Source organism: Antedon mediterranea, chromosome 10, assembly GCF_964355755.1.
Source record: "Antedon mediterranea chromosome 10, ecAntMedi1.1, whole genome shotgun sequence".
Lineage (NCBI taxonomy): Eukaryota > Metazoa > Echinodermata > Crinoidea > Comatulida > Antedonidae > Antedon > Antedon mediterranea.
This window is the reverse complement of record NC_092679.1, coordinates 17,729,035-17,746,352: the sequence shown is the minus strand read 5'-3', so window position 1 is coordinate 17,746,352 and position 17,318 is coordinate 17,729,035. Positions and strand designations below refer to the sequence as shown.

General features: G+C 33.4%; 1 protein-coding gene across 3 annotated transcripts in view; it reads right to left on the bottom strand.

Annotated features, from left to right (window-relative positions):
• LOC140061089 (E3 ubiquitin-protein ligase HECTD1-like) overlaps nt 1-17,318 on the bottom strand; it is a 40,114-nt gene that overhangs the window by 15,788 nt on the left and 7,008 nt on the right. For 2 of the 3 annotated variants that reach the window (XM_072107528.1, XM_072107529.1), the window contains exons 1-15: nt 10,061-10,132; nt 8,845-9,062; nt 8,206-8,282; nt 7,346-7,444; nt 6,933-7,056; nt 5,748-5,976; nt 5,290-5,431; nt 4,736-4,912; nt 4,136-4,364; nt 3,579-3,754; nt 2,671-2,838; nt 1,899-2,036; nt 1,238-1,384; nt 632-723; nt 405-513 (exon numbers count right to left, since the gene is read on the bottom strand). In XM_072107528.1, coding sequence (XP_071963629.1) covers nt 405-513; nt 632-723; nt 1,238-1,384; nt 1,899-2,036; nt 2,671-2,838; nt 3,579-3,754; nt 4,136-4,364; nt 4,736-4,912; nt 5,290-5,431; nt 5,748-5,976; nt 6,933-7,056; nt 7,346-7,444; nt 8,206-8,282; nt 8,845-9,046 — 2,109 coding nt within the window. In that variant the 5' untranslated portion in view covers nt 9,047-9,062; nt 10,061-10,132. Of the gene's footprint in view, nt 1-404; nt 514-631; nt 724-1,237; nt 1,385-1,898; nt 2,037-2,670; nt 2,839-3,578; nt 3,755-4,135; nt 4,365-4,735; nt 4,913-5,289; nt 5,432-5,747; nt 5,977-6,932; nt 7,057-7,345; nt 7,445-8,205; nt 8,283-8,844; nt 9,063-10,060; nt 10,133-11,615; nt 11,892-14,575; nt 14,804-15,895; nt 16,131-17,318 lie in introns of those variants that run through there. The other variant, XM_072107530.1, reaches the window with a different exon arrangement.

Here is a 17,318-nt window from a genome sequence, read left to right as displayed (position 1 = left end):
CAGTACCTACAGTAATATACATTATATACAGTAATATACAGTATATACAGTAATATGCAGTAATATACAGTAATATACAGTACATACAGTAATATACAGTAATATACAGTACATACAGTAATATACAGTACATACAGTAATATACAGTACATACAGTAATATACAGTACATACAGTAATATACAGTACACACAGTGGAACCTCTCCTTACATATACATCTATTCAGGGGACAGCTCTATTAAGAGGATGAGGAGAAATATATGTTTCAACACTACAGTCAAATACTATTCAGTGGACACTCATCAAATTAGCCTTTGCAGGGTCTTGATGATGTCCTCTTAAAAGGGGTTTTAGATGTCACTTTGCTAATTTTAAACTTCTACCATTTAATGTTGTTAACATACCTGTAAACCGTAACTAGACCCTGGTGAATCATATAGGTAGAGAGGAAGCCGTTCTATAGATTCCAACACAGAAATAAATTTGCGTACCAACATAACCGCTGGAGAGATGCTGCAGAAAAAAATATAATTAAGTGAATAGATACTGTATCCTTTAACATGATTTTCAAGCCTATTAAATTACCAGGAATATATGACCAGTAGTGTTTTCAGTGAATTAAAAAACTTACCTTTCATCATCACTTGTTTCCCTGAAGGCTGCTTTAAATAAGTTAACTCTTTCTTTAAGGTGACCATCGTGTAGTAGAACATCATCGTAATTCTGCAGAAAAAGATTAGTAGAAAAGTTTTATAATTATTTCTAACTACAAAGCTACACCACAGTAGTTAAGCGTGGTTCCCACTAGCGACGCAACGACGTAACGCAACACAAGTGAATTGACCAATCACAAGCGATGGCTTATTCGCTTGTGATTGCTAACTGTCTATAACTTCGCTTGTCATTGGTTAAAACGCTTTCGTTGCATTTACGTCCTTGCGTTACGTTCTAGTGGGAACAAAGCTTTACAAACAATTACAGTCATGTTGGTGCCTTACCACCTGATTTCTTAAGCTCGAATCTCACCCCTAGCCAACATCGCAAGCTCGGTGGTCTAGAGGTATGCCTACCTGGCTAGTGATCTGGAGGTTGTGGGTTCGAGGAACTACTTGTGAAGTATTCTCAATGTACTTAGCATTAAGTACAAATTACGTCTGACCAATTATATTTTCAATAAATTATTTGTATAATGTTACACTAAATGATAATCATTATTAGTTTCAGTAAATTAACTTACATTGTTAAGTGCAAAGACCAATGCCTGTACCAGCCCACTTGTATGTATTTCATACGCAGACAGAGTGCCTTCTTCTTTAAGTAGTAAAGTAAGTGATTCCAGTGCAGTTTTCATTTCTTCACGCCAACTGTTTTCACCTTCTGAGGGCTAGGGTAAGAAAAAAAAATGTTTATATAATTGGCAAGACATGAGAAAATTTATGGTTATCAGAGTGGCTGAGCGGTTAAGACAGTGGAACCGTATTACGTAGCCATAACATCGTCAAGGGTTCGAACCATACGTTCACATCTGGCTCTTGTGTACTTTAAAAAACCTAGTACATCTTTCGAGATGAGTAGGGTGTTACTCCGGCGTACTAGTAAACACACAGCCACTAATCATAACTTGGCCCTCTGGGAGAACAGTCTTTGGCTGAAGAGGTCATTCAGTATAGAGAATAATAGTAAGGGAATATGTGTTTATTTATATAGCAGTACCTAACACAACTAGAATATATAATCTCATACTCGAATATAATCCCACCCTCTGACTTGGGCTAAATTCATACAAGACTAGAAAAGTATAATTCCACCCAGTTATTTTCATCAACGTTTATAAGCTGGCCCCTGGGATTATACTCACTCTATATACGCTACATACATATTTGAAACTATGCACTTACCTTAGTAAGGTCATTATGTGATGTACACGCTGATTTCAGTTGGGCTACAATTTCCTTTAGCTTAGCTACAACTCCTCTTGGATGGGCTTCTGCTGCTTTGAAGTAACCATCATATAGTTCATTGGCTAGGTATTTAACCTGAAAAAAACCCACAAAATTTGTAATTAAAAATACTCGTAATAATAACAAAAGGTATAAAAAGATGTAATTATAATTATATACATTATATTTACATGTTATGTATAGTTTTATTTGCATTACAATTACAATATATTGTAACAGTATTACATTTTCTAGGTTCTATTTTAACTGTATTGTATGGAGTGCGTGCAGAATCTGTTCTCACTCTCAGTTATTTTTCATTGGTGACCAAATAAATATTATTATTATAATATATTATTTACATTGCTGTGATGGGGGCTGAGTTATTAAACAAACTAAGTCAAAAAATCATCTGGCTCTTACTCAGCGCTGACTTAAACATTTCATTCAAGAAACAAAAATCATTTGTTCAACTTCAAATACATTATTTAATTAAGTTATTTCTACAACAGGTAAGAATCGAATATTGTAAATGCCATAATTTTCTCGTACAAATTATTTTGTATTTTACCATTCTCAGTAAGGTTCATGAAAATTAAACCACTGTGAAGATTAAACCACCGCAAAAATTAAACCACCAACAAAATTAAACCACCGCAAAAATCAAACCACCATACATTATAGTATAGTACAGTATAGTATACAGTATTTATAATTTATATACCTTTACCTTTTGTTTGACTTGCTCAACCTTTGATCTAAGCCGCTTGCCTCTTTTGCCCGTCCATCCTGTTGAGAACTCTGGGCCAAGTGATGTTTCAGCTGTGAAGGAGTGTTTTGTTCCACGATTAGATTCGAAAATAAAGCCTGGAAGATCTTCACGCAATATTGTAGCTTGCTGTAAGAAAAACATATACAAGTTACTAGAGAACAAAATGAATTGATAATGTATATATTGCATAGTATTATACCCCTTTCACACCAAAAGCAAAACTCCGGAGACACTCCGGAGACACCCCGGAGTTGACGTCCCGCTGTTTGGTGTGAAAGGTAAAATCAAGCAACTCCGGAGTTTAAAACTGCGGGGTTGAACAGCTGAACATTCTCCGGAGAGCGAACTGCGGGGACACCCCGGTGTTTTGGTGTGAAAGGTACCAACATCAAACTCCGGAGTGTTTCGGGTCAAAAGGTCATCCTCACACGATCACTCATTGCTTTAGTTTTATTTCAAAATACTTTAAATATTTGTACAACATATATAGCGGGTTCAAAAATGATAAGTAGTATCAATAAAACATTATATTACTTCTGAGACTTTTGAAAGTAATTATTAAATTAAACATATTATTAATTAAAATGATTCTAATGATCGTCGCTATGTAAACAAACAAAATAGAGGGCGACATTTACAATTTTATTTTATAAACCCCGGAGTTGCTAGGTTGGTGTGAAAGGGGTATCTCCGGAGTTTCTCGACGTTTTGAATGGTCATAAACCCCGGGGTGTCTCCGGAGACACTCCGGAGTTTTGGTGTGAAAGGGGTATAAGTGAACAAACCTGAACTTACAAACTCTTCCAAAAATGAGAATAACTAATTTGTTAGTGGTCACTATTAAAAAAACACAGAATACCACTCACCGCTTGGCCATCTGAATTGTGAATGACCACTTCTCCATCCTTTCGACATTGCAATGACCAGTTGCCAACAATAAGCTTTGTTGGTCCTGGGTGGGTCAGTAATGGCTGGCTTGTCATACCTTGTTTTACTTGACTCTTAGCTCGCTGGAGTTTCTCAAGGAACTCACTTCTGCTTTCTGTAAATAAAATATTAATAATATGTATTAATAATATTTATGCAATCCCTATTGAGAAATTGGTTCTAATCATGGAGCCATGTGCTTTGATAAATGTCAAAAAGGCCTACCAGACACACTGCTACGTTCAACTCAACAATATATCTAGTTTTCTCTGAAGTCTGTGTTTTTAATGGTGAAAAAAGAAATTTTTATCTTTTGAAAAACTCTGGTTTTGAGAGACTTTCCAATTTTCAAAAGAATCCGATATTTGTGGCTTTGACTGCAAATTTAGTAAATCTGCTTTTAATTTGTTGACAGGCCTTTATGGCTTGATTAAACCACCTAAAAAATAATACAATTTATCTTTTGTAATGAAGATAAATTATTATCTATTCTTACCTGAACTATCTGAGCCACCTTCTGGACTACCACTGGAGTACATCGTAGCAAGCTTGCCATCGAGAATGAACCTGAACCAGCCATTGCTGCCATTGGACAGCTCTAGAGCAGCAGCATCGCTCCACACATATAAGCAATCTCTACCACGTGCAAGGCACCAATCACGCCAGTGGAACGGCCTTCCCTGCAGAATTTCCTTCGCGTCTTCGATTTGTACTATTTCTTTTTCCTAGAAAGAAAATACATTTTAAGAATTTGATTTATGGTTTCATTTTTTTTATAACATACAATACAACATATATTATGGGAGTATGTTTCCATACAGGTCTGATCCAAAAAAAAGACTGTGGTAATAATGTTTAGCGCTTAGAGGTTTCACAACATTAGGCACTATATAAATCCAGGATATTATTTTTATTATAAAAATGATACATGTTGGGTAAGAGTCCCTTAAGAAATTGTATCGCTTTAACTAAAATGAACCAGCTACCCCTCCTAGCAATAGGTAATAATCCAGAACAGAAACAAGAAGTTAACATACTGTTAAAGGAAGAATTAGAACCAAGGACAACCAAACCACAAAGACACCACTTCCATTACCTGTTTCTTGTCACCACATTGTGCAGCATCATCATCTAAATCATCCATTGGCCCAGTCAAGGCTGCTACCTTACTGAACAGACCAAGCCTAGCAAAATGATCTAGAAATAGGTTTAGTCCCTTCTGCATTAAGTCTTGGATAATCTGCAGGGCGGTTAAATGGCCTTCATCGTCATCCTGTAATACAATGTAAACAATGTATTTTAATATAATTTGTAAAGTGCGTGTTATTTTTTTTGGTTTAAAATTCATATGCATCCAACAGTGACAAACTCGCCAATTACAGCATGGATAAAAAACTATTTCATAATTTATCGTCGTTACAAACTAAGTCTCATTTGAGCCTTAGGGAGTTGAAAAAGTTGTAAGTTACAACCCTGGCACTAGGTCAAGATTGAACCCTGGATCTTGAGATTGGAAGGCAATGAGAGACTATCGAACCACCGGAAGATAATCATGGAATTGACTAGCGTACACAATGTCTACACAAGACGAATAGCCAACAGACAATAATGAGAGAGGAAGAAACACACCCTGGGTGTTGTATACATTACCTCTTGGTCAAGAACATTGGCTAAAACCTCCACTAATACAGCAGCAAAGTGAACTCCAGAGGCATCTACGTCACACACTTCAAATAACTGATTATACGATATATAATGTACCATTTTACGGATCAAGGCTAGGGTTGCTTTTCTGAAATGAGGTATAGTATTTATAATGTATAATTTAAATAGCATATTATCAATAATAAGATTATTTTAATTTTTTTTTTTAAATGCATATAATTGGTGATTAATGTTGTCGGTTTAAGTGAGGTTCTCACTGTAGAAGCAACACAAGCGAGTTGACCAATAAGAAGCAACAGTTTGAATAATCAACCGCATCGTGATTGGTCACATCACTTCTGTTGTGCTTACGTCCTTGCGTTTTGTCTCAGTGGGAACCAAGCATTAGTTTGAAATAAAATTTAGCAGATATGACGATCAGGAATAAGCACATGATCACTCACCTTATAGAAGGCATCATGGTGTGATGGAAGGCTTGGGCAAATATAGGCAATAGTTTATTAAGATACACTGGGGCCATTTCAGGGTCTCCTTTGGGGCCTGAGGGTGGTGGTGTACTGGGTGTGGTTACTATACTTTCCCCCTTTTTGGAAACATCTTCCTTGGTGGCTGGGCTAGCGGTGGTGGTCGTGGTAGTGGTTGTTGTAGGGGTAACTGGTACCATCCATTCACCTGTGTTCATTCATAAAAAAAAAAAAAGAGAACAATATATCATAACTAAAATGAAAAAAGTAAACTTATACCTATAAGCCTTATGGGCCATGAGGCCTGAAGAGGTATACCATAATGTATAAGGATGATTACAAGTAAAATGGATTATGCTAATTTCAACAACCATAGTATAACAGATACCGAGGGAACGTAAATCATCTGGCGATTTAGCATGATATCCTGGGTATCGGTGGCCATATTCACCAATCACACTTAAGTGAGATATTTCCCTTAAATATTTAAGTATTTCTCTTAAATTGTATTCACTAAAGACTCGTCGTCGTAAAGCAATCTCGTCTGTTAATGAGGCAAGTTCGGCTTTTGTCTGTAAGAATATTACAATCATGCTACATGCTAACAACACATTACAAGCCATAATATTAACCTTATATCATAAGGTTTATCGCAAATACCTTGATTTCGTGAGAAACTTAATTGCAGAATGCATGATGGGTAGGGTTTGGAAGAAATAGCGCCACAGTATAATACAAACTTTATATACTGGTAGTTGCGCTATTGCTTCCAACACCCTTCCCATTATGCATCGCTCATGCAATTTGCGATAACCCTTATTTATCCCTTTTTGTACAAACACAAATGCACACACATCTTTAATCTCTGTCTACACTATCAAACTTTATGTGACAAAAAAATGTGATATCCTATATATGGACATGATGATGTCATATCACTACCATATTTGGGCATATCACTGCCATATTTGGGTACATCACACTTTTTTTGTCAAACTGGTTTGATAGTGTAGACCAAGCTTTAGAGAGGAGATTTATTTAATTTTAAAGGTGTTTCCCTTAGCTCAAGTGTGAATGATGAATCTGGCCACAGGCCAATGATTAGCATCTAGTTGTTTGTGCATGTGAATGTAAATCTTATAAAAATAAAAAAAACTTCATTACCTGGTGACTGGAGCACCTGTACAACCCCTCTGTGCCCTTCGTCGTTTCTCTCACGTGCTTTATCTAACGGGGTCTTACCATCTTCATCCCGAAGATCAGGATTGGCTCCATGGCGAAGTAAAGTCTGCAAAAAGTATTTTCAAAATATTATACTAAAGAGAGGATTGTCTACAATGTCTACAAAGAGTGTACAATACTAAACAGTGGAACAGCAAACAGGGAAATAACCAACAGGGAAATATAAAACGAGTAACTTTAAATGTAAGACACAGAATTGTGAATTCAATATTGACCAATAAATATTGTTAAAATCTGATAAACGGATTATTAATAACCAAAATATGGATTGAATTATTTTCTAAAATCAAAGTATAATCTTTTAAATCTTAATATTTGACTTATTTAGGACTGACCTTTGCGACCTGGGGTCGGCCGAAGCATGCAGCGTAATGAAGTGAAGAAGAACGCTGTCCTCTGTTGACATCGGCACCACGTTCACATAAAAATTCAACCTGTAATATTATCATGGTATCAGAAAATTAATATAAACAATTATATCAATTATGAACAGAGATGCTAACATCAGATTACAGTCACCAACGAAAGCGGCTACATGATAATAATCAACTTAATCTGTAAAAAATCAACCTAATCCCTTAAATAAATTGATGTTTTTAAACAATCTTTCCCAGATTTTGTTACCAGTGGTAAATGATAAATATCCCTATCAGTAATCTTATTCGAAATTAGATGTAAACAAATTTTGATATATTTCCTTTATTGCGCTCATAATTTAAAATTTCAATATTATCCCATTTTCTTTTTTTTGACATAAAACTTGCAATCGGTACATACATATTATATTTTCAAAGGTACTCTATTTATTTCTATGTTTTTATTAAAGCATAACTGTTAAGACCAAAATCACCAAAATAAGAATTACAGTATATCGTATTATAATAATAAATATTGACACATTTTCTGCCCTTGCAACAGACAACTTGCAATCATATTATATACATACATATTTAATTTTCAAAGGTATTTATTTCTATGTTTTAATTAATGCAGTTGAGACCAAAATCACCAAAATAGGAATTACATCATATTCTCATTTGCCTCATTAAAATAACAATCAAAGCTATTGGTTTTTTCATTTTGTTTAAAACAATACACCCACATGCACACACCCATAAAGAATGTATTGAATCCTATTGATAACACAGAAAGTAAAAGTAAAACAGGATAAAATTGTATAATAAAAGATAATCACCATTTCCTGTGTACCAAAGGCAGATGCCCAGTTAAGGAGTGTTTGTCCAACATCATCCATATAATTCACCTCAAAAGCTGTACAAATATATAAAATTATTTGCTTGGTATAGAGAATGCATTGTAACTTTCAAACATTAGACAGTAAACTGGTTTTGTTACACTATTTTCACATGTGTCCATGCACAAAACAGCTAGGCTCTATTCAAATTTACCTATGTCTCAATGAAGGGTATTGCTGAGACTTTGTATTGTAGAACATAAACTGATCAACATTCAAAGAAATTATTTTTTCAATTGAATTTACAAACATTGTATTTGTACATAAATGATGGAATGGAATAAAAACAAGCATCACAATTATTTGTTCTCTCCAGATATTGCATTTGAAAATAAACACTTAAATAAAAACTAAGATTTTATGAAATAAAAAAAAAAAAGCTTTCTACAAAGTGAGACTTACGAATGGTATAGAAGAAATTAATTTAAAGCTCAGTCTATACTATCAAATTATATGTGACAGAAATATGTGATGTGCCAATATATGGACACGATGATGTCATTTACCATATTTGGTCACATCACACTAGTTTGATAGTGTAGACAGAGCTTAACTAGTATTTAAATTAATATTTCCTACCTCCAGTATCAACAGCATCAATCAAGGCATCCGTATCTTTACTTCGTATACATTCAATAAGTTGACGATGAGAGCGTTCACCTGAACTATCAAGTCTTCTTAATCCCGACATGCGGGTAGACCCTCCGATAGTGATACTGGTTTTAGGCAGTGCTTTACGTCCTTCGAACAGCAACACCATTAGCAAATCCACAAGACGCATTGTATCCAAAACACACCTAATCAGAGATACATTACAGTTTATTAATACAGTAAAACTTCTATTAAGGGGACACCTTAAGGACCCAACAAAGATTCCCTTCAAATAGAAACATTATTAGCAAATCCACATTGTATCCAAAACACACCTAATCAGAGATACATTACAATTTATTAGTACTGTAAAACCTCTATTAATGGGACACATTCAGGATCTAAAAAAATGCCCCTTCAAATAGAAACACCATTAGCAAATCAATGAGGTGCATTGTATCCAAGACACATCTAATCAGAGATACATTACAACGTATTTAGTACTGTAAAACCTCTATTAAGGGGACACCTTAAGGACCCAACAAAGATTCCCTTCAAATAGAAACATTATTAGCAAATCCACATTGTATCCAAGACACAACTAAACAGAGACACATTACTGTTTATCATTATTAGAACCCCTATTAAGGGGACACAACAAATTGTGCCTTTAGAGGTGTCCCTGAAAAGGGGTTGGCCATATATTGTCACATGTGTCCCCTTAATAGGGGTGTTCCAAAGGAGAGTTATATCGTATTCTCCTATGAGGAATAGGTGGTTAAATACTCTACACAATAATAATTAATAATAATAATCTTTGAGAGTTGTTTTTTGAAATAAGAAATAATTCCGACATCTGACAAGATTTGAGCTTACTACCCTACTGTAGGATCATTAGCCAAGCTTCCTAACCACCAAGCTACAAATCCAATCTTTTAAAAACAAATTCAAAAACAAAAAACCTTTTTAATTATTGGGACATTAAAATTTACTTAAATGACAAAAGACAACACAGGTTTGTTACTAATCCATGTAATATTAAACACTGTCCTAAAAACAATGAACAATAAAACCCCGACAGAGGTTATATTTTTCAAGTCAACTTCTCTGTATATGATACCCTAAGTCTTAGATAAAGAAACATTATATCATTTAAAACATATTGTTTCAAGTTGATATTTTCTGATATAATTGAACTACCAACCTTTCATCTCCCTGCAGGGCTTTCTCAATTGCGTTTGGTAACTCAGATCGCAATAAATCCTTTAAAAAAATAGTGAAAACAATATTTAGTAATCGAATTTACAATACTCTAATCAATTTAAAAATTATTTTAAAAAAGCCTTTAAACATAGGAAGCATAACAATAAAATGAACATTAAGAAAAAAAATAAAATAAAATAAACAAACAACATTAAAACTATAATAAAAGAATGACAATCTTTGGCACTATGAACATAAATATTGAAAATCTTTATCTTCATTTTCAATATTTTTTCTATCTATATTATACTTTGCCTTTTTTAAAATGATTAATATAAAAACTTAAGTGGGTCTAATCTTCTTATGTCACCTATGCTGTTAACAGATTTAACACTATACCAATCTTCCCCGACGCATACATCTACTCATAAATTTAGTATATATATACACGATTCTGCACATGTATTACAAAGTACATTTACATTTCCCACAAAACCTAATATTTACCATTTTCACATCTGCATAAAAATGGTTTGATCTCCCAATTTATTACACGTTTTCATACATGAACATACATATACGTGAACTATGAGAAATCGGTGTGTTTTTCTCCCGGAAAAAACAAAATTGTATTCACAAAATGCAAACCTGGTTACAACAAGTTGTTATATTTTGCAGAAATGGGGTAGAACTCATCTTGGTGATAAGTTCAAATCTAGTATATTATCATTATTATTTAAAATAATCAGTAAACATTCCAGGATATTTTTAGACTTGAGTAGAAAACAATGCCCTTGATGAGAAAGCCATCAAGAATGTGAACAAAGCTAATTTATGAACTTGTACTGTATAAGCAATGTAAACAAAGGGCTTGACCTTCTCAATGAACTTGAAAATAATAAATAGAACGAATTACTCCAAGTTTATATTCATAATAAAAATACAATTTAATATATGAAGGAAAAGATGTAATGAAAATCAAATTTAATATATGAAGGAAAAGAATGCTTAAAATGAACCGTTGATAAATTTAATTCAACATTACGCGGAATTCGAACTCTAATTGCAAATCAGACAAACACGTATTTTTTCTATGAACACAGCTGACTCTTAAATTTAGTAGATAGATTTGCCTATTTGGATTGGATTTATTCATGAAAAACATAGAGTATATCTCTATGACAAACATGAAACAAGTGGGTCATTTAATTTATGAAGGAGGCACAACACAAACATTTTATTTTACACCACATATAGTTCTGAAAAATTCTTGACTTTTTAATCAATATATCAATCAATATATACTTTGATCATTGTCCGGAGTGTGAATACAGAAAAACATTTTAGGTGAATATATTTATGTCATTTTTAGATAAGTAAAGAAATGTATTGCAAAACAAACGGTTAGTTTTCCTGGGCAAATGGGACTGCAACTTTGACATATCTATCTTTTTGCACTATTACTGTAAAAACTAACCACTTAATTTGACTGATATGAAATGAAGATTGTGCAGATAAAGAATAATAAAAAGAAAGGCTAATAAGTTTATACGTACATGAGTGACACCCGGCGATCCTCGACAAAGCGTAGACAGCAAACTTATTACGGTCGATATGTTATGATTGCTCTTGGAGTCTGGGGTACTACCAGCTGTCGTCGTTGGTGTGCCGCCCTTGGCAACCAGAGTCTGTGATTTTGGTATTCCGCAATTAGACAGGCGCTCTAACAGCTCCTTGGTGAGTCCGTGCTTGGCCAATGGGGCAGGATCTATACCACGTCGGGTAAATCGGTCGGCAAGAGATGCGAAGCAGCGAAGTGCGCCATCAGAAACCTATAAATGAACGAAAATAGTTGATGCAAAAAAATTATTTTCTTGAAAGAGTTAAGATCCTATTCATTTCTGTATGTATTGTCACTGGTAAAAAGTTAAAGAAATATTACAATATTGTTATCATATCAATAACATAATTTAAGAATATGTCAAAATGGTTTATACATTTGAAATTATAAAATATATATTAGTATTTATACTTCTAAAATGTAATTATTTAAACTACTATATTATAATTGTGATAAATACTGTAGGCCTACGTGGATCATAAACAATTGTATTGGATACATGTAAAAATAAAATCATATTCTAATTCTAGCAAATCACAATGTTTTTATTGACACTGTTTTGATATACACAATTCTCAATAAAAAATATTGACCTAATTTGTGACATTGAACTATGATCCATATCAGCATTGTCACAATACACCAGAAAACAAGTAGAGGGGATTCCCTGTAAATATACTGACGCACTTGAGTAAACAAAACACTGGTGGAAGTGACAATCCCACTATCAGTGGTACTGTATCACCAGACACGACCGCCATACAGGAAATAATTAAAGATGATTATTAAACAGAATCATCCTTTCTTTGTTTCTGTTGCATTGAAAAAGGAAGCTGATGCCTATTTTTCTTTCTGTTAGCGCTGATTAAAATCATAACAAACAAAATGCTAATAATAGAAACCGTAAGGTTTAAATTAGAGTTGTACTGTCCTGGTAAGTGTTGTATTCATCACACAAAGGAAGTGATGTGGTTTGTAAACACTGTTTCTGTAATATAGTAGCACTACAATTCAAGTACATTTCATGTAAAATAATCAAGGCTTGATTTAGTAGTACAGTACAGTCAACTCTCCCAATACCAGACACCTTTAGGCTGGCCCAATAATAATATGCCTGGTTTTCTAGAAAAAGTCGGAATATTCTTTTAATGGTATTAACACATTTGGGACCTTATGGGCCTCAAGAAAAGTGTGGTTTTGGGAGAGTTTACTGTACTGTAGCCCAATATGTACAGTAACATCTATTTTGTCCTTCCGATGGGACGTAAAGCCGTTGGTCCTCTGTATAGTTCATGTTTGTACACAATTTACAAGAGTGGGGGATCATCTCCCAGTGTGTTACTCGGCCGTGGAGGGTTTAATACAAATATCCTCAGATTCCAGTTAAGCTAAGGACTAGTACCTTTTAGTAAAAAATACTTGGGCTAGTATAAAAATATGCATTTTGTAATATCACAGTTAAACTCTATGATGATATACAAGCATTTTTTAAAGTACCCTGATGTTTTTGTTATTCCAATGATAATCAATTTCAACAGACTGAAAGTATTTTGTTTCCTTTGTCTGCAATAAACAAAAAGGACATTTAATCTGTAAGTGTTTTGTTTATCATAGCTTGATTTTTCTTTTGGTTTTTTTTTTATTAAAACTATTTCTTTAGTGTACATACTGTTATAATAGAGCTTAACGTTGGGGAGAGGTATAAAAAGTAGATATTATATAAATTTAGAATTTTATTATTATTAAATATTAATTACCACTCAAATAAAATATTTATCTTCCAAATTCAAATAAAATATGCTCAAATATCATTGAATAAAATTAGTTTCTTGTTGGTATACTGTATGATATTAAACATGACTTGTCTATTCAATCTAAATGGACAGTACAGTATTCTAAGCTCTTCATCTCATGGTCAATGGATATCTAGCCATTTACTTTAATTTCACCTGCTGGTTTTTACAAATCATTTTTAAGTGCTCCCCATCTCATTATGATAACCAGTTAAATAAACAATTTATTGGATTTCTCAATTTTTAAAAAAATCACTATCTAAAGTAAATAAATGGTTACATGTTTAGTATCAGTAAACTATTAGTAACATTATGATAAGTTGAATTTTATTAGATTTTAATTTTACTTTATTTTCTTTTTCTTTTATCTATTTTGATTGGATTTCTCAATTTGGCAAAAAATCACTATCTAAGTAAATAAATGGTTATATGTTTTGAAAACTATTAAGGACTCCATCTTAGCAACAGTATGATTAGTTATTTTTGTTAGATTTTAATTTTACTGTACTTTAGTTTCTTTTATAACATATAAATCAATTGCAGACTGATCGATCAGAAAACCTGATAGTAACCTCCCAATAACAAAAACTCAAATATCAAAAGCTGATTTAGTTTGGTCTTTTTTTTTTAAATATTTGTTGATGAAGTTTGTATGTATTTTATATTATTATTTTATGATTTACACACATTTTTTGGGAATAAAAAAGAAAAATTTGCTTTGCTTTTTGCTTCCCGGTTTCATTCGTAGTGAGTATAATACCCCCCTTTACAAATTACATCGCCTAGCAAAACTGTAGCGTTTACACACACACCCAAGCGAACACCATACAAAACACGAGTGTTGATGCCTATAGAGTTTGCTAGATGACAGAAAAGTGGTAATAGGTTAATGAAAGCACTCGGAAACTGAGTGAAGTAGGCAAAGCTTTTCCACAGAGGGCGCATGTTGATAGTTCGATCCGTGTTAAAAGAATACAAATTTTTCTTTTTTTTTATTTGTGAAGTTTTTAATGAACCCTTTTTTTCTTGAATTTTAATAGACATTTTCAGTAAGTATATACCTTATAATAATAAATAATAGTAAGTAAACAATAATACTTACGTGTCCATCCTCGTGATTCAAAAGCGTGGACAGAGACTGGACACACGTTTCCAGCGAGGTGTCACTAGGCTCCATCTTGCCACATAGCCGTGACACGACCGACATGGCAGAATGAAGCGTGTCCTTGTGGATCTGACTACCATTGTCACGGATGAATGACAAAACGCAGTTCAGACCACCTGCCTCAAATACAGACCCTGATTCACGGGTACACATCAGTTCTAACACCTGTAAAAAGACAACAAGGGCAATTAATCAGTCCATTCACCCTAGTATACCCTATTAAGGGTATTACTGTACCTAACAGGATGTCCCCTTAATAGGGGTGCCTCCTGAATAGTCTTAACAAATACATTGCCTCTAATTTGTTTCCTGACAAATTGTTGCCTTAATAGGGTTTCCAAATGGAAGGATCTGTATTAAAACCTGTTTTTACAGTAGTTCCTGTTTAAAATAAATTTTTATATTTTCCTTTTATTTAGAGTATTTTCAAACATTGATTAAACACCAGAGTACATTGTTTTTATTGTGATATGACATCATCATTTTCATATATGGGCGGCACACCACATTTTTTTTGTCACATAAAGTTTGATTGTAATGTAGACAAGGCTTAAGACAATCTGTTGATTTATGCATTATAAATCCACATTTCCTTCAAATACAATCATGTACGGTTTAGTATGTATGTATTGTGTCCCATTGTAAAATTAATTATGTATTGTGTATGATAAATGACTTTAACACGGCATAGACAGAACAGGCTACTTAATTACTTCTTTGCGGATTAAACAGTTGAATAATCATGGACAGACATAGAAATTTATTCAATATTATAGTATATTGACATATTACAAATATAATGTATATTGTTAAAAATTATAATATTTGCGGGGATATTTCTAACTGAACATTACTGTACAACTGTACGAGTATAATTCTTTCAAGAGAATACTGTAATACCACCCGCAAATTTGTGTTTGTTCTCAGACATCAGTCAATTCTCCCAATACCGGACTATCTGAAAATCAGAAACTCTTCTAATACCAGACTTTCAAAATGTTCTAAATTTCTTTTTACCATTAAAAAGACATTCCAAATACCAGACTTTCTGGAAAACCATTTGGCCTGCCCAAAAGTAATGGGAGAGTTGACTGTATTAAATTCAGTTCAAAATTTATGAAATATTATATTGTTCCATGTTGATCATTAATGTAAATATTATTGTGTGTATTGTTTTGTTTGTCTGCCAAGAAAACAATTATCATTGTACTTCTGTATATGTATGAATGAATTAATAAATCGAATCTGAATCTGTACCTTAATACACTGCTCAGACAAGTCTCTACTTGTCCTCGAAGAGAGCTCAGCGACAACCAAACGATTACAGATGGCTTTGACAGCGCCATCTACTGCAATGATACGTCGGGTGCACTCTGCGGAAACATCCAGGTAGTAGGTGATGGCGCGTGCAGTTACTTCAAGAACGTTATCTGGGGCTTGTTCATCCAAAAATATCCTGCACAAAGCCGGGAGAAACGTTCGTGGTGGACAACTGTAGACGAGAAAAAAAAAATATATTATACAGGGATACAAAAGTAGACTCTCATAAAACAGGTATTTTAAGACAACATTTTGCAAACTATGAGCCGTGACCTAAATTCAGAATTTTTGGAGGTCGCGGGGTGGCTGGAGAAATTGATGAAAAAAATGTTTTAGCGTAGCACAGTAAGCGCCTTTATTTTAGCCATATGCAGCTTACGACAAACAGCGAAGTGTCTAGATTATTAAAAAGTTTGCAGAGCGCTGTATTAAGGGTACTAGAATACTCACTGACAAAGTACAACAAGAAAAGAAATGGGTGGCAACAGCAGTACATAGACATTTCCAAATAGATATTCTGTATTGTTATTGTCAAAAAATGACAAATAAAGATGAATATAATCAAACTTTGAATTGGCCATTTGTAGTTCTACTTTCGCTGTAAAACAACACAATGATTTTGTAATATAAATGGTTTACATTTAACCAGAATCCCATTGTTACACAGACAACTTTATTTTTTATCTTTATTATTAATTGGGTAAATAATTTATTTTTCAGATGCAAAATTAAATTAAATTGGCCTATTAGACCTCTCCCTAACCCTCCTGGTACAGGTACAGTAGGTACTGTATAACCCCACTCAAATAACACAAAATTGGAACTATATACCCAGGGAACCCTGGTTTGTAGGAAAAAAATGATTGGTAAGCATCTGAACTGACTGGAGAGAGGCCTACATTCAAACCGAACATCAATATTGGGACTATACCCAGGGAAATGCCTGTTTGTGAAATCAGAGTAGACAAAAAGTAGGGAATGTGAAGTGGGATTATACATAAGAATATATGGAACATACAGTAGCCAACAATTTGAGAATCAACTTTTCTACTGAATGTTAGTGTTGTTGAGTAGAAGTATCTCTTAAGTTTATATTCGTTTCTCTATTTTCTTATAAGCATATTCAGCTTGGAAGTTTATTCAAAGTCCAAGGAATAAATCATCATACAGTAGGCTTATTTATGACATTCTCAGCATAGCATGTCAATATTGTGACAATAAAAGGTGAAAATAGAAATAGTTTTTATAAATTGTAGGCCTACTACAACAGTATAACTTTAGTAAACTATAATACATTTAAATTCTAATAATATTAATTTAAAAAGTGAAATATTTCCATACAAAATTTAAATTTTTAAAT